The sequence below is a fragment of the Scomber scombrus genome, chromosome 3 (genome assembly GCF_963691925.1).
Source record: "Scomber scombrus chromosome 3, fScoSco1.1, whole genome shotgun sequence".
Classification (NCBI taxonomy): domain Eukaryota; kingdom Metazoa; phylum Chordata; class Actinopteri; order Scombriformes; family Scombridae; genus Scomber; species Scomber scombrus.
This window is the reverse complement of record NC_084972.1, coordinates 16,529,482-16,551,412: the sequence shown is the minus strand read 5'-3', so window position 1 is coordinate 16,551,412 and position 21,931 is coordinate 16,529,482. Positions and strand designations below refer to the sequence as shown.

Here is a 21,931-nt window from a genome sequence, read left to right as displayed (position 1 = left end):
ATAAAATGGTCAGTCTGAAGGCATTTATTAAGTGTGACAAACAGTAAAATACCTCAGAACTGCTGTATCTGAACCATGTCTTCCACTGGATCACGTACATTTAGGCTACTCTGCTTGTTCTTTTAATTACTAATATATTTTCACATCCATTCACTGAGCTTCCCTGCCCGTCTCCTGCTTTGAAAACTTATTAAAACACAAGACTTTGTTAGTAATGAGGACTTGTTGTCCATGGATCAGCAACCTGTCCAAAGGTTCTGACGTGCACATTTATTTATCTGTGTTACATGTTGAGGCTTCAGCGGTCAGAGCTCTGTGGCACTGTTTGTCCACTAAAGCATGTTCCACTTCAAACAACCCAAGAAATCAATAATTACCAAACAACATTTACTATCTACGGCATACTATTGGTGGAATGAGAAGGGCCAAGACGACCAAAAGCCAATGGGACAATGAGGCGAAGAGTGATTAAATCTTCACTGGTAGCTATCGAAGTCATTTCTCTCCATAGACATCATTTGTACTGAGGGTATCAGTAGCCTGTCCATCTCCAGTCCAGATCCCTACTCAAGTGTGTGACAGAAAATACACAGCAGGATGTCAACTTTAAAGGAGATATGCAATGGTTTACCGCTGGACCCTTTGCCTCCTAACCGGGGAAGAGACCCTAATGTGCCACATGCACCTGTCCGGACCCCAAACCTTACAGCAGAGGAGGAGCGGGTGAGTAAATATAGTAACAATATAGTGCATCACAAAGTGATTTATAATGTACCAGTAGTCCAGTTAGATTTTATAATTTTATAATAAATAGCACAAGTGTAGTGTTTTATTTCAAGCTCAAAACTTACCAGAATAGTGACATCATCAGTACTAATCATACTTGTTGATCACTATAACAAGTCAAAATACTTAACAAGGTTTATAATGAAGACATTAAATGTCTAATAGTATGGACAGCTCTGTAGATGGACCAGCTGAGCTGCAGTAAAAACTGTAAAATGACTATCAAAAGGAAAAAGTGTATTTTCTTTTACTGTATAGGTCTTAGACAATGGGCATTATGCCATGATGTGCACTCTGATTTATTGCATCACCACTGTTGGATCATGTGCTGACCTAAAAAAATTGATTATTCTCTAAGGCCCTTAAATGATTGCCCAAACTCAGACCAAAGGCTTCAGTCAATAATTAAGAGAGATACAGGCGAGCTTTTAACTGTTATGTTAGGAGAAGCCTGTCAGTGTACAAAATCTGCTCACGTCTGTCTGACAGTACTGAGACACTGATTTATATTGTGTTCACTAACCTAAATGCCTCTTCCCTCTAGCTGGCACTGAGAAATGCTTTGCGTTATTTCCCCCCCTCCCACCACGCAGAACTTGCACCTGAATTTGCTCAAGAGCTGCGGCAGTACGGGCACATCTACATGTACCGCTTCTGCCCCACGTTACGCTTGAGGTGAGGCAACCAGATGATGAAAGACAAGACCATGTGGTATATCCAAACGGATATGTGAGAGTTAAATAAATGGGATAAATATACATGGACTGATATTCCCTTTTTTGAACTTGATATTTAATATAAACAGCCTCTGTAGTAGCCCTTCAAATTTGGTCTCTTGGTTACAAGTTAAAGCAAAGTTATATCATAAGGCAGCGTATTTGCAATGGGCCATTACACTTTACCAACAATGATGACATTAACAGCAAATGAAAAGGTGAGTTTGGCAAATGTTACTTGAAATAAAATAAAAGAGTACAATAAAAAAAGTACAATATCAATCAACATTATTGACCTGTTGATATATGACAATTCCTGCTGCATGTTATGTACACATCACCAACTATTTGTGTTTACACAAGATTGTAACTTATGAAAGAAAAAAAAACAGAACATAATCTCAATCTAACTCTATTTGATTCAGTACATTCAGGAGTTTTGCTGCTTGCAGTCCTACTTGGACTGATGTGATAAATGTCCTTTTATTCCCCAGAGCATACCCCATAGATCAGTACCCATGCCGCACACGTCAAGCAGCCTCAATAATGCTCATGATCATGAACAACCTGGACCCAGCAGTTGCTCAGGTGAGCTTCTTCCATAGCTTGTATTAACTAAGAAAAGCATCCTAAGTAAATTCTTCTGTTTGACTTGTTGTCTCTAAAACAGCCTTATTTTTCTTCATATTTTAGTTTCCCCAGGAGCTCGTCACCTATGGAGGGAATGGACAGGTGTTCAGTAACTGGGCCCAAGTAGGTCCTTAGTTTACTCGTGTTATGTCCAGCAGCTTTGGTAATGATGATGTAAAGAGTCTAAATAGACAAAATAATAATGATTTATGTGTGTGTGATGGTGCAGTTCTGCCTCGTGATGCATTACCTGAGTGAGATGACAGAGGAGCAGACTCTGGTCATGTACAGCGGTCATCCCATGGGCCTGTTCCCCAGCCTGCCTTCCTCACCTCGTGCCATCATCACCAACGGCATGGTAACTGCACAACACGTATAAACTGACCTCATAAACTGATACTTTTAGTCCACATGCGTCCGAGAGTGACAGGATTTTCCTTCTCTCAGGTTATTCCAAATTACTCCTCCAGAGAGACTTATGAGAAGATGTTTGCTCTCGGTGTGTCAATGTAAGCTTTTTAAGGTGTTTTTATTTCTTGGTATTGGCCATTACTTGCTATTAGGTAGAATGTTGATTATACAAGAAAATGTTGCCATATTTAAACTGTTGTGTGGGTGTGAGATGTAATCAGTGTATTCTGTGGTGTATTTTCAGGTACGGTCAAATGACAGCTGGCAGCTACTGCTACATTGGGCCTCAAGGGATTGTTCATGGCACTATGGTTTGTAAAACAAAACAAACAAAATACACACAAACCACACACAAGTATTCTCTCATACAAATAAGGATTACGATATGATTTCTGTGTTAGAAACAATTATACTTTTTTTTACACGCTCAGCAGTATCATCTTAGCAGGCCTCTAAAATATTCACATGAAACAATCTGATCAGGGAAAATCACATTTTGGTTGAACACTCAAACCTCGAAGACGTATAAAACCTGCTTTAAATCAGGACAATTAGTGTACATTGTACTACTAGGAAGTATTTATTGTTTTATTTATTTGTTTTCTTGTGTTTTTCTGTGTAGCTGACTGTGCTGAATGCGGGCCGGAGGTACCTGGGCTCTGATGACTTGAGGGGTCGTGTCCTTGTGACTTCTGGCCTGGGGGGCATGAGTGGAGCTCAGGCTAAAGCTGCCGTCATTGCCGGTTGTATTGGTGTGATTGCAGAGGTCAGCTGGTATCTAGGCTTTTTCCATTAGTACACACTGCTGAGCAAGAAGTGAGCAAGTACTGTATGTCGATTTGATGGTGTGAACTGGATTTCTGTGCAGGTGGACGAGGCTCCTCTAAGAAAGAGACACGAGCAGGGCTGGCTGATGGAGGTCACAAGTAGTTTGGATCAATGCATTAAACGCATCAGGTAACAGAGTGGAAATTATTATTAATATTAATCATGAATGTCAAAATCATTATTACAAAGTTGTTGCTACTACTACCAAATACTGTCACTAATACTAATACTAATACCAGGGGCCATGATGGTTTTGGTATGACTGGACCTTTTTTGGTTGCAGTTAGCTAATTATTTTATATACTATAAAGCAGTTCAATCTATACCACTGCATCATATTTTATAAGCTCATAATATGTGTAAGATCTTCATTTTTAAAGTAACTGCTAACTTCAGCTGTGAAATAAATATTGTGAAGTAAGAAGTAAGATGTTTCTCCTTATAATGTAGTGGAGTAGAATTATAAATTGCCATGAAAATAAAGTAAAATTAAAGCTGCAAGCAGCGATGAACGGGCCCTCGCCCCCCCATGCATGTCGAGCTGTGGCGCAGTCGGAGGGCGCGCAGGTAGACGTCTTCATTCGCAGGCTTTTATTTGACGTCGCATGATGTGGTGAAATATCACTGCCTGTGTCCACTATGTGGCTCTAGAGAGCACCCACCAATTATATGTCATGTTGTAGTATGTGATGTGGAGAACACATCCTGTAAATTTCATATAAATCGGATAATGTTTTTCCTATGAGGCTGACTTCCTGTGTCCAGTAGGTGGAGCTAGAGATCACCCACCAATTATATGTCACGATGTAGTATGTGATGTGGAGAACACATCCTGTAATTTCATATAAATCGGATAATGTTTGTCATATGAGGCTGACTTCCTGTGTCCAGTAGGTGGCGCTAGAGATCACCCACCAATTATATGTCGTGTTGTAGTGTATGATGTGGAGTAGCCATCCTGTAAATTTCATATAAATCGGATAATGTTTGTCATATGAGGCTAACTTCCTGTGTCCATTAGGTGGCGCTGTGTATATGACACAGTATTGATGCATAGACGTGTTCAGGGCGGGACCCTCAACACGCGTGATCAATTTGGTGTAGATCGGACTGTCTGTAGGAGTTATAAGGACTTCCTGCTTTTTGGCGAAGGATGGAATGGTGAAGGAAATTGTCGGCACCGCCACGCCTAAACCGAATCCCTAATCAGAAAGTTTTTTTTTTAACTTTTCATCTCCAATGTCTCAAGATGATTCTGAGTGAATTTGAAGTCGTTCGGATGAAATCCCTAGGACAAGTTTGTTCGCCAAAATCGCACATATTTTTCAAAATGGCCGACTTCCTGTTGGAGTGACGTCATGGGTCCAAGAGACTTTTTAGTGCGTCTTTACACGATACATGTGTTTACCGAATTTTGTTTGTCTACGTCAATCTGAGTCGAGGGGCTCGTTTTTTAAAATTTTCTAGGGGGCGCTATTGATCCATTTTGCGTCGCCCATTTCAGCAATCCTTAAAATATCAAATTTCTCGCCGGATCGGACATGATTGCAAGTTTTGGTGGGTTTACGGGCACGTTTAGGCTGTCAAAAAGGCGTTTGTTTTATAGGAACTATAATAATAATCAGGACAGATACTATAGGGCCTCGCACTGGTCAGTGCTCGGGCCCTAATAAGTAAATTGTTATGTTCATACGAGTCTATTGTTAATATATTCAACATCTTAGCAAATGCTTCATACTCAGGAAAAATGGCACCAAATCCCACAGAAAATACAGGATGTTGTATCCCATAAAATGACCCGTCTACTGTGAGATCCAGTAATAACTCGTATATGTGTGTGTGTGTGTGTGTGTGTCTTACAGAGAGGCCAGGAGCTCAAAGACTCCCCTCAGTCTGGGTTACCATGGCAACATTGTAGATTTATGGTAAGAGGTGAAAACATCTTGCTTGCATATACAGTGACAGACCCTTCTTTTTGTCACGCCATCTTTAAATCTCCCACTTTTCTACCTTTCTAATCAGGGAGAGGCTGCTGTTGGAGTATGAGAGGACAGGTGAGTGCCTGGTGGATATGGGTTCAGACCAGACCTCCCTTCACAACCCATTCAATGGGGGCTACTATCCGGTCCAGCTCAGCTACCAACAGGCCAATCAGCTCATGTCCACTGATCCCAACCGTTTCCGCACTATGGTCCAAGAAAGGTGGATTTAATCCCACAAATTTTGCTTTAGTATATTTTTCTGCCACATGTGGGTCTAATAGGCTGACATAACATATGTTTTACGTATAATCACAGCCTCCAAAGACATGTTAAGGCCATCAACAAGCTGTCTGATGCAGGTATGTTCTTTTGGGACTATGGCAACGCATTTCTCCTGGAGGCCCAGAGAGCCAGTAAGTGACTTCATGCGCACAAACATACACAATAAACACAGATGTGCCATTCACTCCTTGTCAGAGTTACAATGAGGTTTGGGTTTCTTGTTTTTATAGGAGCAGAGGTAGAAAAGATTGGTGGAAGACCAACAGAATTCCGTTACCCTTCTTATGTCCAGCACATTATGGGGTGAGATATTTTCTTATTTATTCAATGTAGCATTGATCCTGCATTAGAACTCTAACACAGGCTTTAGGCAGCTAAAACATTGAAAATCAAGAGAGTAAAAGTTCATTTTTTAAGTAATTAGAAGTAAAGCTCCACTTGTTAGCTTTATCTAGAGCTTTTAACCAGATCTCACTGGGGGGAAATCTAGTAGAGAGCTAGTAAGTGAGGCCAGAGTTAAGATTATTTTATCAACATGTAAATCTAGGAACCTCAGATCAGATCTTTTTCTTCTTGGGATGAATAGTTTTTGATTTCTCCTTATCCTGTCTTTGCCAGAGACATTTTCTCTTTGGGTTTCGGGCCTTTCCGCTGGGTGTGCACATCTGGCAACCCCCAAGATCTCACTGTAACTGACAACATTGCTGCTACCATCCTGGAGGAAATCAGTGCCAATGTGTCTGATCGCATTAGACAGCAGTACAATGACAACATCCGCTGGATCAGAGAGGCTGGAAAACACAAAATGGTCGATAACTTTCTAACTAAATGCAAATCTGATGAAGAGAAAGCTGTAAATGCTGATTACTTCTGTGTGTTTTCTCTTTGTTTAGGTTGTGGGATCCCAAGCCAGAATCCTCTACTCTGACCAGAAAGGAAGAGTCTCCATTGCTTTGGCTATCAACCAGGCTGTCGCAGATGGAAAAGTTTCAGTAAGATAATACACTTTCTGCTTTCATATTCACCTTTGTCTGCATATTTCATGTTTTCATGGATGTTTGAACATCCGCCCACGACCTTTATAAGCTGACATTGTCTTATGTTGTTTCTCTTACTCAGGCTCCTGTGGTAATTAGCAGAGACCATCATGACGTTAGTGGCACAGACAGCCCCTTCAGAGAGACCTCTAATGTGTATGATGGGTCTGCCTTCTGTGCAGGTATAATATGTGCAGTTCACTGTGGTGGGGCTCAATAGAGGTCTTTTCTAATAAAATCTGTTTAATATGCTAATTTGCCAGTTTTAGACTGACAGAAACAAACCCCTGCTTTCAGCCTCATTATCCAAGAACAATAACGTGGTTTTGACAAAAAAATAAAAGAAGACACGCTGACTGTGATTGATTTAATATTTACATCATATTGAGATAATGATTGAAATCCTGAGGAGGTAAGAGACACAAGATGACAATCCCACAGTCCACGCAGCATCTGTTTGTAGTTAGTGCTGACATGAAAATAGCTGTGACTGAGGCTTGTGGCTTTGCCCGCACGCTCATAATCTGGGTTGCTTTTCTTTGATTCCGGCTTTCCTGCGTCACTTTTCATTCATATTAACCAGAAATACTGCAGGAATTACTGAAATTCAAACCACAGTGACAAATAACTTTGTCTCTTCCTTACAGACATGGCGGTCCAGAACTTCGTTGGTGATGCATTCAGGGGCGCTACATGGGTTGCCCTGCATAACGGCGGCGGTGTTGGCTGGTACGGCTGGCTGGTTTTCCAGTTAATGATTGATCTGTCTGAGTGTTGATCATGATTCATCAGAGCTGTTTATTAAATATTTATTCATTGTGTTTTTACTTAATCTTATGTCTCACTCTGTAGGGGCGAGGTAACAAATGGGGGATTTGGTTTGTTATTGGATGGCTCAGAGGGGGCAGCAAAGCGTGCCACTCTGATGCTCAACTGGGACGTCTCTAATGGGGTGAGAGTGTACAAAGAAGAGCAGCTTGCTTGTTTCCAGCCTCACTTATTATTTACAGTCTGCTCAGATTACAGATCACATCTGATTTACTCTGGTTTGTGTGATTGTGTGTGATGCAGGTGGCTCGTCGCTGCTGGTCGGGAAACTCGAATGCATATGAGACCATCCAGCGCACCATGGAGGAGCACAGGCAGCTGCGTGTCACCATGCCTTTCCCTGTAAAGGATGAGCATGTGCTGGACCGTGCCCTGCAGGGCTAGCCAACACTTCAGCTTATGTTACAGAAACAGTCAGCTACAGACACACAACAAAGGAAACTTGCAGCTGCAGCTGACACCTGATGCAACAGCTGAAATGACTACTAGAAATCAACCACAAAGACAACTCAAAATACTGAAAATCTGTCTAAATCTAAATATTTGGTCAGTACTAGTTAACCAATCAGTGCCAGTGATGTTACATATTGTATGTTGTCTTCCATACATACGCAGAATGCACACAGAAGCTTCATTATTGTGATAGGCTGTTTTAATAGTTTAATCTGCTTGAATATGTTCTTTGTGTTATTGTGCTGAAAATTAAACTGCAAGTTTGTTTAAATTATAAAACCTATATGAGTCATGTGTAATATATGTCAATAATCTACAATAATAATTGCCCAGTGATGTTAATCAACTTGTCAGTGACATTGACACATATGTTTGATAACATAATGGAAAATATCATATGGAGAAAAAGTTAAATTAAAGCCGCAAGCGGCGATGGCGGGCCCTCGCTCACCCATGCCACCGCGGGGCCTGAGGCATGGCGGGGCTGTGGCGTGAAGCAGAAAGTGAGAAAAAACCTGGAAGGAGGCCAAAAATGCAATGTTTCGTTCATCCAGTAGGGGGCAGTCACAGGTAGTTACACATATGGTCTGGTGTGGTCTGGTGTGTTCAGGGCGGCAACTCATCAGTCATGTGAAGTTTGGAGTGAATTGGACAAAGCATGAAGGAGTTATGAGAGGTTGATGGTTCATCCACCAGGGGGCAGTAATGGGATGCATGCAGGTGTGTTCAGGGTCAGTCCCTCATCACACATGTGAAGTTTCGTGGAAATCGGACAATGTTGATGCAAAAAATGGCACTTCCTGTTTCCACTAGGGGACGACATGAGCGACACCCCTATCAGATGGAAGAGGTCTCCATCCTGGACCTGTGTATCAATTTTCATGATGATACGTGTTCAATAAAGCCATCAAAAAGCCAAACGTATTTTCATGGCGAGGAATTGATGGTAGCCACGCCCCCACAGGGACGCCATTACTCGTAGCTTCACAGTGTTCATAATGTAGCTTCACCAACTGGTTCTGCATGTTTAAGAAGTGGAATGAAGTTGATGGGGTCAACTTAGTATATTTCATGAATTTAAGTTCACTTCCTGTTACCACCGGGGGGCGCTATGAGTTACGTGGGAAGTTAATATATCGGGACGTTCAGGGCGGAGCCATCATCATGTCCAGCAAGTTTGAAGCTGATTGGATGAAGTATGTGGGCGTGAGAGCCACTCGTATGTACATGGCGAGCACGCCAAAGTTAGTTGAGCCCTGGCAGACACGCCCTTTGACCTACGGATGCGCAGAGCACAACTTAAGCTCAGCTAGGTCTGGAGATGTTGCGTACTTAATTTGAACTTGATCGGGCGAACGCTGTGGGAGGAGTTAATTTTAGGCGGGGAAAAATCAAAACCAAAATGGCCGACTTCCTGTTGGGTTGAGGTCATGAGGCTTTTTTGCATATGTGGGTATAATACATATGTGTACCGAATTTTGTGAGCATAGGACAAAGTTAGCAAAATTCCCTATGGGCATTTTTGGACTTTGTAGGGGGCGCTATTCCGCCATTCTGCGTCGACCATGTGCGACCACCCAAAAATATCGAATTTCGGATGAGGCCGGACATCCGTGCAAAAGTATAAGCATTTTCGCATTTGGGAAAGGGGCGAAATTGGGGCACGAAATGTCGGAAGAATAATAATAATAATAATAAACATTACAATTTCAATAGGGCTTTCGCCAGGCGACTTGCAGTCGCCGCTCGGGCCCTTATAATAATAATAATAATAATAAACATTACAATTTCAATAGGGCTTTCGCCAGGCGACTTGCAGTCGCCGCTCGGGCCCTAATAATAAACATTACAATTTCAATATAGTATTTTTCCCCGGGGGTCTTCCATACCACATAATTACTTGATTACTTGATTACTTTGGGGTCACTTGCACTTTGGGGTCACTTGCACGTTGGGGCATGAACGAATTTCAATAGGGCTTTCGCCAGGCGACTTGCAGTCGCCGCTCAGGCCCTAATAATAATAAACATTACAATTTCAATAGGGCTTTCGCCAGGCGACTTGCAGTCGCCGCTCGGGCCCTAATAATAATAATAAACATTACAATTTCAATAGGGCTTTCGCCAGGCGACTTGCAGTCGCCGCTCGGGCCCTAATAAACATTACAATTTCAATAGGGCTTTCGCCAGGCGACTTGCAGTCGCCGCTCGGGCCCTAATAATAATAATAATAATAATAATAAACATTACAATTTCAATAGGGCTTTCGCCAGGCGACTTGCAGTCGCCGCTCGGGCCCTAATAATAATAATAAACATTACAATTTCAATAGGGCTTTCGCCAGGCGACTTGCAGTCGCCGCTCGGGCCCTAATAATAATAATAATAATAATAAACATTACAATTTCAATAGGGCTTTCGCCAGGCGACTTGCAGTCGCCGCTCGGGCCCTAATAATAAACATTACAATTTCAATATAGTATTTTTCCCCGGGGGTCTTCCATACCACATAATTACTTGATTACTTGATTACTTTGGGGTCACTTGCACTTTGGGGTCACTTGCACGTTGGGGCATGAACGAATTTCAATAGGGCTTTCGCCAGGCGACTTGCAGTCGCCGCTCAGGCCCTAATAATAATAAACATTACAATTTCAATAGGGCTTTCGCCAGGCGACTTGCAGTCGCCGCTCGGGCCCTAATAATAATAATAAACATTACAATTTCAATAGGGCTTTCGCCAGGCGACTTGCAGTCGCCGCTCGGGCCCTAATAAACATTACAATTTCAATAGGGCTTTCGCCAGGCGACTTGCAGTCGCCGCTCGGGCCCTAATAATAATAATAATAATAATAATAAACATTACAATTTCAATAGGGCTTTCGCCAGGCGACTTGCAGTCGCCGCTCGGGCCCTAATAATAATAATAATAAACATTACAATTTCAATATAGCATTTTTCCCCCGGTGTCTTCAATACCACATGATTATTTGATTACTTTGGGGTCACTTGCACTTTGGGGTCACTTGCACGTTGGGGCATGAACGAATTTCAATAGGGCTTTCGCCAGGCGACTTGTAGTCGCCGCTCGGGCCCTAATAATAATAATAATAATAATAAACATTACAATTTCAATATAGCATTTTTCCCCTGGGGTCTTCCATACCACATGATTACTTGATTACTTGATTACTTTGGGGTCACTTGCACTTTGGGGTCACTTGCACGTTGGGGCATGAACGAATTTCAATAGGGCTTTCGCCAGGCGACTTGCAGTCGCCGCTCAGGCCCTAATAATAATAATAATAAACATTACAATTTCAATATAGCATTTTTCCCCTGGGGTCTTCCATACCACATGATTACTTGATTACTTGATTACTTTGGGGTCACTTGCACTTTGGGGTCACTTGCACGTTGGGGCATGAACGAATTTCAATAGGGCTTTCGCCAGGCGACTTGCAGTCGCCGCTCGGGCCCTAATAATAAACAGTCTGGATCAAGTGAAAGGCAAAGAAAAACATTTTATTTATGTGTGTCCATAATGTTGACACTTGACACAGAGCCAGACAGTGGCAAAAACAAGCACTTTTAGTGGACATACATTGACAGGGTGCTATTGTCCCAAAGGATTACATTGCACCCGTTTCATAGCTGCTAGCTGAAGCAATTCAATGCTAGCAATTTCAAAAATTATTCCCATTAGACACAGAAAGATGGGACAATAGGTTCCAGGTTGAAAAATACCAAAGTTTCCCTTTAACTAATCACTTTCCCTTTAACTTCAACCCTAACCCTAACTCATATAGTGACTTGTCTATTTATTGGAATTCATGATACATTCTGTATTAACTCATCATCATGACTCATTTTCTAATTTAGTATTAGAGCATACATCAAGCATAAATCTTGTAAAGTAATATAATGATAAAAATGTCATTAAATGAGCAAAACTTGGTATACTGGATGTCTGTTGTTTCAACCTTGCTTGTGATATTAGCTCCAAATAAATGGATTTAAATACACAGAATACAAATGAACTGTGATTGTAAGCATTTCATTTTTCCTCTATGTCACATTTGAGTGGTTTCTTGGCATCCTCTGTGCACTCTAATGCCATGCTATCCTCTGATGCACCCTTAGCTACATTTCCAAGCTTTTAGTAACTTCTTGATTGCTTAGTAAATGGCTTTAATTGACACTCAGTATATATGGCACAATTAACCTCGTGTGTCTGTGGCTCAGCATTAATGTGAGCATTGCTTTTAGCAGAATCAAATGTGGAGAGGATGCAACATTCAGTCAAATAGAGATTCCACAAAAACTCCAGCGTCATTGTATATGAAAATAATATTCTATTAGGGGGCCAAGTTTCCATTTCTATGCCTCTGGGAGTAGACCTTGTACTTACTACTTTCACAGGGGTTGAAGTTCTCAGGCAGACAGCTGTTTTAAATTCATACAATATTTAATTCAATACATATTTCTTCCTGGACAACTTTTCAGGCTCACAGACCTTTTCTTGCTTTAATCCCTGCATTCATTTCTCGACAGAGCTTTTTGACTTTTTCCTCTTTCTTCCCGGCCGTGCGTATTTACGCGTAGTTGCTCCTTTAAGAAATCCGTGAATGGTCAATGAATTTGAGCCGCTCTGCGCTGACGTAAGGGAGTTGGGGAGGTTGGTGTACCCTGCAGGAAGACGCAGATAAACGTGATGAGGAACAGGAGGGGGTACCAGATTTTCCAACATTTTTTTCCTCCCAGATATGAATTGTGTTTTATTCTCTCTACACATACATCCAGTATTTAGGTGGAATCGTTTAAAGTTTTCTGTGCAAATATAACAGTACCATTCAAGACCTCCGCCCTTTTTCTGTATACCAAGGAGGTTTTTATACACTCTGTTTTTGCTTCTACAGTGTTCAAAGTGTGTCGAGATGGAAGTACAGACCTCTTCTGGGCGTGCGTGGATGAACTAGGATGATACTGGATATTATCTGGGCCAGAGACTGATGACATTTGCTCTGCCACTGTTGGCGTATACAGGGAAAAAATGCATCATAACCAAGAGGAACAGTCGGTTAATCAAATTACTGCGCAGCACGGGACAGCGCGCCACAGCGACTCCAGCAGCCTGGGGAGCAGCTTGGGCAGCGACCGCACTGACCACCAGCCTCCTGCTTACTCTAAACTGGAGTTCAGGAGACATGCGGTAACAGATGACTATAAAATCACCGCTCAGGTTCTTGGCTTGGGCATCAATGGAAAAGTGCTGGAATGTTATTGCAAGAAGACAGGAGAGAAATGTGCCCTCAAGGTGTGTGTTTGCCTGTTTCTTTATCCTTAAAGCCCTCTAGAGACTGCTGTCACTGGAAGGAAAGAAAGAAAGAAAGAAAGAGGGCATCCATCAATTATTCATCTCTGCTTAGTGTCTGTGGTCCATACTGTTTAATGGCGTCTTATACTGGAAATCTACAGAATAGTTTTTACTTGTAGGATTTCTACTGTATTTAAAGTTTGATGGTTTCTAATTTGTATGGCACTGATTATATGGCTCATATGAAATAGCAATTTCCAGCCATGGATGGATGGAGCAGTAATCTCAGAGCAAATCCAGTTACTGTGTTGCTCAGACAGTGGATGTGTCTGAGAGACAGTGATATGCTGTCTGGGATGCTTTGGCACATGTTTCAACTCTGCTCTGGAGATTGTCGTGTGGACAAAGATCTGCTCTGTTAATACTGGACATAATCATCGATGATGATTCTGAGCCTCTAACAAAAAACTAAAAATCTGCTTTTATTTTACATTAGGCTTACGGCTCATTGTATATTTAATATATTTCACAGTGAATCTGAACAGGACCTTGAAAAATGTGAGTTGTTAGAAATTCAGAGTTGGTGTGCCAGTAAGCAGTCATTGCAGGGTTTTCAGCAAAGCCTTAAGAAAGTAAAAACAGGAAGAGCAGCCCCACAAGTGCCTGCTGTTTTCTTTGGTGGTAAAATACAAACCAAAAAGTACAATGAGATATGAAGCACTTGCTCTGTATATTGTATTTCTAAGTAACCTCGTGTTTTGTGAGAGGCAATGGACTGTGCAATAGAGGCTTTAGAGGAAACCTTTGCTTACATAGGAAATCATATTTCAGCCTTCTTCTTCCTCCAGTGCTCAAAACGCATTGTCATGTCCACAAGGATTTGGGCTGGGGTCTGCATATCTAGGAAAATAAGATTTCTGCCACCCTCTGTCTGTGATAACAGGCACTGTGTCTTTAAAGATAAAACATGTTGCTAAATGCAGTCTTTAAGTATTCACTCTCAATGTTCTCTGTAATGGCTTAGAAAATAAATAGGCTTCAGTATTTGCTAGTAATTGTGTTGTAAATAGAGTTATTTGTTTGTAACTATGTTTTTGACAAAGATGTCAAATATTTTTTAAAGTAATCTTATCTTCATAATATAAAAACTGAAACAATCCACTAACATGTGTTTTTTGTTGTCTGTGGATCAGGTTCTGTATGATACTCCTAAAGCCAGGCGTGAAGTGGAGCTGCACTGGCGAGTCTCCGGAGGTCCTCACGTCGTCCGGATACTCAGCCTGTATGAGAACATACACCAGGGGAAGAAATGTCTCCTCATCATAATGGAGTGGTGAGCACTCTGTTATTTATTGTCTGGTTGTTTAGTTCTTTAAGGGAAAATCAATTCTAAAATTGACTTGACATGCGCATGATATGATATAGATTTGTGTCAATCAGCAGACAAATGTTGACACTTTTCACTTGTGATTGGAACAGACAGAAGATATTTTAAAGCTGTGACCACGGCCTTTGACATAAGACACTTGGGGGGAAATCCTCTGATTTACAACTATATTATAACGTGTACATTCAAGTAAAGTATAATCCTGAAAGAAACCCACTGAGTCTGTTGCTAATTTATTGTCAAGTGTCACATGGTATCACTGTCATCTCATTTACATCTTAGGCAGATAATTGTCTGCGTTTATATTATAATTAAGGTCTAAAATCAACGTGATAGCTTGATGTTGTCTTTGTGTGGAATTTCCCTTTAATATCCTCACTGCTTGCGTCATTGTAGTCTGCTGTGGCTCTGAAGACTGGACTTATCTGCACAGTAAATAGTGAGGCACAATGACTGGCTTTGTTATAAAACCATGATTGCAGCAGAGAACAGTGCTTGTTTGCCAAGAGTCCCTTCCTTGCCCCAGTTCTGATCTCTTTGTTAATTTTGTCTCAGTATGGAGGGAGGGGAGCTGTTCAGTCGCATTCAGGCCAGAGGGGACCAGGCCTTCACTGAGAGAGGTGGGTCAGAGTTCACATTTAACAGTTTGAGATTTACGAGTCTATATGTTGTGTCCTGTGCCGTTACATCTGTGTCACATCTGTCCATCAGAAGCATCAGAGATCATGCATGACATCGGCTCAGCTATAGCGTATCTCCACCACATGGACATTGCTCATAGGGACGTAAAGGTAAGGCTCCTGTTAAATACTGTTTTTTCCCCCAGAAACTGTAAGCAAGGATAAACATTTTTAACTCAATAAATAGAATTTAAATTCTGATTTTTATATATTTTTCTCATTATCATACAAACTGCAGCCTGAAAACCTGCTCTACACCACCAAGGAGAGTAACGCTACACTAAAACTGTCTGACTTTGGCTTTGCGAAGGAAACAACACTGCACAATTCCCTCCAAACTCCCTGTTACACTCCATACTATGTTGGTGAGTGTTTCCTGTCATCTACGTTATGGTGTAATCAGGAGCTACACTACATGAGTGCCAGTAGCATAAATAGCACATCTTTCTACCGCTGTTCACTGTATCTGTTTGTCCATTCAGCCCCAGAAGTGCTAGGGCCAGAGAAATATGACAAATCATGTGACATGTGGTCTCTGGGCGTCATCATGTACATTCTGTGAGTATCATAAATGTCTATTTAACTTAAGGAAATGCCTGTTGCCCCTGCACAATTCTGTGTATTGGTTAAAATAGTCTCTTGTCTTATCTTGTGTTTATAGGCTTTGTGGATTTCCTCCATTCTACTCAAACACAGGCCAGGCCATCTCTCCAGGAATGAAGCAGAGGATTAGACTGGGCCAGTATGAGTTCCCCAACCCTGAGTGGGCTGAAGTTTCTGAGGAAGGTCAGACCTCAGACATCAAATTTATAAATAGCAGCAAGAAGACTTCAAAACTGTGAAAAAAAACGGTCTAACTTCAATTAGACCTTAACTTACTTCACTTTACAACCCTGTTTCCTAGGAATGACCTTCCTATACCACTAAATTGCAACAGCAAAGACGTTTTGCTAGAAATGTAATGCTGGCTGAATTACATTTTCTCTCAACAAAATGAGAATATGTTGTTAATTAATGTATTTGGCAAGTTGCAAAAATGTTGACTGAAATGTTCAGAGACATGCCTAGTTGTACCTAGATGTACCTAGTTGTTTTTTTCTCCACCAAAATATCTGACCTTGCAGCACAATATCCACTAGTAGAAACTACAACATAATTTAATTTTGTATGGTTTAGGCACAGGCAGCACTTGGTTAAAGTTAGTGAAAGATCACAGTCTTGGTTTAATACTGAAAAAGAGTCAGCAGGGTTAATCATATTTGATTTCTTCTGCAGCCAAACAGCTCATCATTCAGTTACTGAAGACAGACCCTAATGAGAGGATGACCATTGGACAGTTCATGAACCATCCTTGGATTAGCGTAAGTTAACATTGTATAAGTCTTGTGGCTACAGACCTGTATGGTTCCCCTGTATTTTCATATATTTTTGTGCTTTTACACCACAGGAGTCAATGGTGGTGCCTCCAACTCCTCTCCACACCTCTCGTGTTCTGACTGAGGATAAGGAGCTTTGGGACGATGTGAAGGTTAGACTCAATATTATCTTCAGAATGAGACCACAAGGTGGCAGTGGACTACAAATTTTACAGCAACGATACAAGATTTACATGTCTGTCCTCCAACAGGAGGAAATGACCAGTGCTCTGGCCACCATGCGTGTTGACTACGACCAGGTGAAGATTAAAGACCTGGACACTTCCAACAACCCTCTGCTCAACAAGAGACGCAAGAGGCCCATGCCTGGAGGGGCTGAAAGAGGAGGAGATGGAGGTGGAGTAGTGAATAACAGTAATAGAGAAGTTACATTTTCTGAAGAGCACGGGGAAATGATTATTGGACAGAAGTAGTATCAAGCTATGAAAGCCAAAGTTAGCAATATTTTCCCATGTACATGCCACTTGTTGTATTTTACTTAGTTATTTTCTTTCTTCCGTATCACTGCACTCAATAGTCTTATGAATGTCATGTATTTTGATTGTTCTTCTCTAACAAAAATAAAACTGTGTTTTTTGTTTTACAAGTGTGTTGATTCCCTTTTGTATATGAAATCTTATTTAGCAATTGGAATTATTAAACTTCACCTCGCCATGAGAGAAAATGGTTCCTCCTGCTGTAAACAAATAGACAGTATGTGGAAGTTGTAAAATTGTTGTTTGTTGTAAAATATATTGCACCAGACAAGGCTGCATTCAACTAATAATTCAGTCATATACTTTGATGATGGTCAATAATGTACACAATGATGTGCACTGTAACACAAACAAAGGGAAATTCAAACCATGAGAGGTCACAGTATTAACATGCTTCTTGCACAAAGTGATCTATCAAGTACCAGATATTTCCACTCTCTTGAAATGTTCTCCTTTGAGAGCTTCCTGCCATTCATTTTTCAACTGAAAGATAAATTATGCTCATGTTTCAGCAGGTATTATTGTTTGAACATGCAAGCTAACAGCTGGTACCTTTAACAACATTCAATTTGAATACATAAAATTAACAAATGTCTTTTCTGGCCTTTTGCCAGTGACCAGTTGGTAAGCCACAGCGCCACAGTGCAGTTTATAGCATACAACAAGTCAAATAAATTTGCATGATTAGACATTGAACAAAATGTTGCCACTCAACTCCCGCAGTTAGGATCAGGACTGAATGTGTTCAGGCTGAGCAGCCTCAGTGGATACATCAAGACAGGGTGAAGGGACAAGACAGAGAGTAAAAAGTGAAAAAGGACAGTCTTTGTGATGGCGTCCAGTCTGATTTCTGGATGTCAGGTAATGAGTGATCTTCTGACAATTCGTGAGAAAGGTGTCCTCATCACTCTGCTCGAACCCCAGCGTAAGGTTGGTTCAGTTCATCACAGTATCTGTAAAATCTTTAAAGAACAGCTCAAAACTCTGTGTAGTGTAAAAGTCAAACTAAATAGAAGTCTGAGACTTCATTTAACATTTTAGGAATTAATGGAACCAATAATGCAAAAGGGGAGTGCATGTTATTAAATTAAAATAGTTTCAAAAGTAACACTTGTTAAAATGTTGGCAAGGCTCATGTTAATGAGTATGATGATGATGATGTATGATGGCATGACAGTTTCTCTGAATCATAACTCCCTGCACTCAGTTACTTTAATTCTTGTACTTCCTGAGGTTGTTGTCATGTTTGCGGTAGCTTCAATCAGAGGAGGCGGTGGATGAATGGGCTCTCTGTGAGGCCTGTTTTGTTTACAGTTGCTATCTGATGTTTGTATTGCCTGACAGTAACACAACACGTTATAGTATCAGAGAAGCTGCTGCAAGATTTAAAGATGTATAATAATAATTTGTTTATGTGGTAATGTTAAATGTTAAAATAAGACTGCTTAAACCGTAAACACAGAAAAGGTAAGACCATAATCCTGCGACTCTGCATGTTGTTGTTTTTTTAACCTATGGTGAGATAGGATCTGAACCAAGGAGGAGCCGTGATATCAATTCCTTAGATGGTTTGATCTACTGAAGCTGAAACACAAGATATAAGATAGTTTAAATAAAGCACATACCAGCATCATCAGCCATTAAAAAATGTCATTAGTCTCTCTTAGGAGCAGCCTCACTGCAGTGACATGCTCTGAAACTGAACCAGAGTGCCTCAAAGGTTACCCTGAGTCACAAAAGATATCACATTTTTAAAAGGAAAATCAGATTTCACACTCTAAATAAATTGTCAGAAGAAAGGGATGAGCCTTGAGGGAAAACACTTCTCAATCTTCTTCTTAGAAACGGTTCCGGTGACTCTAGTTCCTTCCCATTTTTATGCTTTCTGAGTAGTCTATACTCAAGTAACATATCTTTATATTTATATTACACTACATTATATTGATTTTTTTTATTTCAGCTGATCAAAAGTACAGTAGCGCAGGTTCTAGTAGCTAAAGAGAACCAGGGTGGGAGTCCAGGCTGGAATTGTTTGGCTTGCGGAGTGGTGTGTCTCATCGAGGATCAGTCTGTGCACTCTTACTTCCTGCAACTCTACTGTGTCAAGGTAAGAGGAACTACAGAACTGGGGAGAGATACTTCGACCACTCACACATTTGTCACTTCCCTGAATGAAGTAGCATTTAATTGTGTCCTCTTAGCTTCACTTTATTGGCATTTTGTTAGTTTACATGTGCGCCTCTAGGTGTGCAAGCACAGTTGCACGTGTGGGAGTGCTTATAGTGTTTCCTTTAAATTGCTATTTCCTTTAGTAACAATAGAGTGGCTTATCTTGATGGGTGTGCCTGTACTTTTGACCTCGTGTGAGACTGTAATCGCTGTTCAGAGCCAGTTTGCTTCCTTTTCATTTATCTTTCCCTCATCTTTCCTTTATCACAGCGTGCCAAATTACTGTGGGAGCAGGAGATGTACATCCCATTCAAGTACACCGCAACTCACACATTCTTCCACACTTTTCCTGCAGATGTAAGACAAGTTGCTTTATGTTTTTTAAATGTTGTAGTTCAATGGAAAAACCATCTCGCTTTGAAAGTGTCAGTGCATGCAACATGTTCATCAGAGCACTAGTTTTGGGCTGGTTTAGGGTGGATTTGTTGTGTTTGCACAGGGTCACCAGGCAGGCCTCAACTTTGCAAATGAAGCCGAGGCAGAGGAATTTCATTGGGCAGTGGAGGCTGTCCAAAGAAACCAAGGTTCGAATAACACCAAAATGGATTATTCATGTGTGTCAAGTCAACATATTTTTAAAAGAATTCTCATGAATCTTCCATTTACGTTTGCAGAAAAGATGACCGGGATGATTGAAATGACAAACGCAGACAAAGAGGACATCTCACCATGTAACCTACCTAAATCAGGGTGAGAAAAATGTCCCCTCTTTCTGGATTTAAAGTAAGCAACAGGAAATTAAAGCAAAGAGTTTACTAAGAGTTTGTTTTCTTTGTAGAGTGAAACCAGTCGACCAGGAGCAACATTCACCCATTGATGCACCATCTACAACTCTTACACCAACAATCAGTTCGGTGAGTCAAAACATACACCTGAAAATCTAATTCAGAAAGTCAATCACATGCTCTGTCACTATATGAAAATTCACATCATGATACACAGACCTACTGTAATTAGTTTGTGTGGAATAGCATATTAAATCAGTCCCCTTCCCTGTTTTAATGGTGAAATTTAAGGATCTGGACCCCACTATGAGAAGACTGTTGATGCGGGCACGACTCACTGAAGAGGACCTGAAAGACAAAGACATTGCTGAGGTTGTTGACTGCATTATTAACCAGTTTGGAGGACTGAAGGCGGTGCAGAGAGAGTTGAGGAACAGAGGTACATTATCTTGGAAGATGTTGTCTACTTTTCAACATTTAATTTTTCAGAAAGTACATATTTGAAGTGTTATGGCATATTTGACAGGTCCAGTCTCTCAGACATTGCCAAGAGCTGCAAGAGTGTCCATCTCCCATGCTCTTAAAAAAAAACCTTTGCCACCAGTCCCCCCAATCAAGAGCAGCACCGCCTCCCAGCAGACACCACTGGGCAGTGACACACAAGACCAGAGTCCTCTTGTTGCTTGGAATCCTCCTCCTCCATCTGTTCCTCCTCAACCTGTTCCAGAGAGGATCAGAAAGAGTGCAAGTTTCAAATATGTAAGATGACAACAGTTCTGCAAACACCAAAATGTACATGTGAAGCATGTGTAGACTCAATGATGTTAACTTTTCTTGTTAGGTGGGTCCTCCAACAACTTCAGAAAAAGGTGAACAGATCCTGTCTGCACTGAGAGACGTATTCAGACAAAAGCAGATGCTGCAGCGAAGCTCAAGTAAAGATGGAAGTCAAATGGAGTCGGAAAAAAACACTGAGAAACACCAATAAAAAGCATCAAACTGCTGAAAAAAAACCTATCTTTATTTGCTCAGTGTATGATACACTCATTAAAGATTTGAAGGTTTGTTATACATCTGAGTTGTTTCTTCTTCTTCTTCTTCTTCTTCTTCTTCTTCTTCTTCTTCTTCTTCTTCTTCTTCTTCTTCTTCTTCTTCTTCTTCTTTTTGTCTGTGACTCTCATACAAGGACATGGCTGCATCCTGCATGAAGCTTTTATAGGGCCCTGTGGCAAAAATGTGCCGTCTGGTCTCTATTGATATCACCATTCACACACTTTGATGTGTCTACATTTTAATCTGAAGTGTAGTTTCTAAATTTGCTGTTCCTATTGTTCTATGCTTGTTTTTGTTGCACTGTGGTCTTGGGGACACATTTAGATGTGTTCCTGTTTTTTGCATTACCTATAAGGAGAGGAATGACAATAAACTTGAACTTGAACACTTCAGACACTTTATGTATTCCTACAAGAGCAATTTAATGAAGTGACTCAATATGCAGGTCAACTATGCAATGAATAAAAAAATAACTTTTTTAACATGCTGATAGTAAAGCTAAAACAACAAAAGGATATAAAATTATTATTTAAAAAAATATATGAAGTACACATCCAAAAATGTCTAAAAACGTGCAAATTAATGAAGCTGTAAAAAAGCGGAATTCCCCCCAACCCAGACCACAAACCAACAATTAAACAAAATACAAATATATACAAATAACCAAAATGATGTCT

At 40.8% G+C, this 21,931-nt stretch overlaps 2 protein-coding genes across 4 annotated transcripts; both read left to right on the top strand.

Annotated features, from left to right (window-relative positions):
* The first annotated feature begins 532 nt into the window (after positions 1–532).
* Positions 533–8,232, top strand: uroc1 (urocanate hydratase 1). 2 transcript variants are annotated; one of them, XM_062444263.1, is made up of 19 exons: positions 533–723; positions 1,331–1,461; positions 1,997–2,090; positions 2,196–2,255; positions 2,362–2,490; positions 2,580–2,641; positions 2,788–2,854; positions 3,166–3,309; positions 3,412–3,500; positions 5,234–5,296; positions 5,394–5,573; positions 5,669–5,766; positions 5,866–5,938; positions 6,254–6,443; positions 6,529–6,627; positions 6,755–6,854; positions 7,320–7,401; positions 7,525–7,624; positions 7,744–8,232. In XM_062444263.1, the coding sequence occupies exons 1-19, from the start codon at positions 598–600 to the stop codon at positions 7,882–7,884; spliced, it is 2,028 nt and encodes a 675-aa protein (XP_062300247.1). In that variant the 5' UTR covers positions 533–597; the 3' UTR covers positions 7,885–8,232. The 2 variants fall into 2 exon arrangements, with proteins under 2 accessions (XP_062300247.1, XP_062300248.1); XM_062444264.1 differs by having other exon boundaries at positions 583–723; positions 1,380–1,461.
* A 4,460-nt stretch (positions 8,233–12,692) lies between these two features.
* Positions 12,693–17,351, top strand: LOC133977515 (MAP kinase-activated protein kinase 2-like). Of its 2 annotated transcripts, none has more exons than XM_062415698.1 (10): positions 12,693–13,268; positions 14,462–14,601; positions 15,211–15,275; positions 15,367–15,446; positions 15,574–15,700; positions 15,818–15,893; positions 15,997–16,121; positions 16,611–16,696; positions 16,783–16,863; positions 16,966–17,351. In XM_062415698.1, the coding sequence occupies exons 1-10, from the start codon at positions 13,005–13,007 to the stop codon at positions 17,182–17,184; spliced, it is 1,263 nt and encodes a 420-aa protein (XP_062271682.1). In that variant the 5' UTR covers positions 12,693–13,004; the 3' UTR covers positions 17,185–17,351. The 2 variants fall into 2 exon arrangements, with proteins under 2 accessions (XP_062271682.1, XP_062271681.1); XM_062415697.1 differs by having other exon boundaries at positions 16,963–17,351.
* Positions 17,352–21,931: the final 4,580 nt, after the last annotated feature.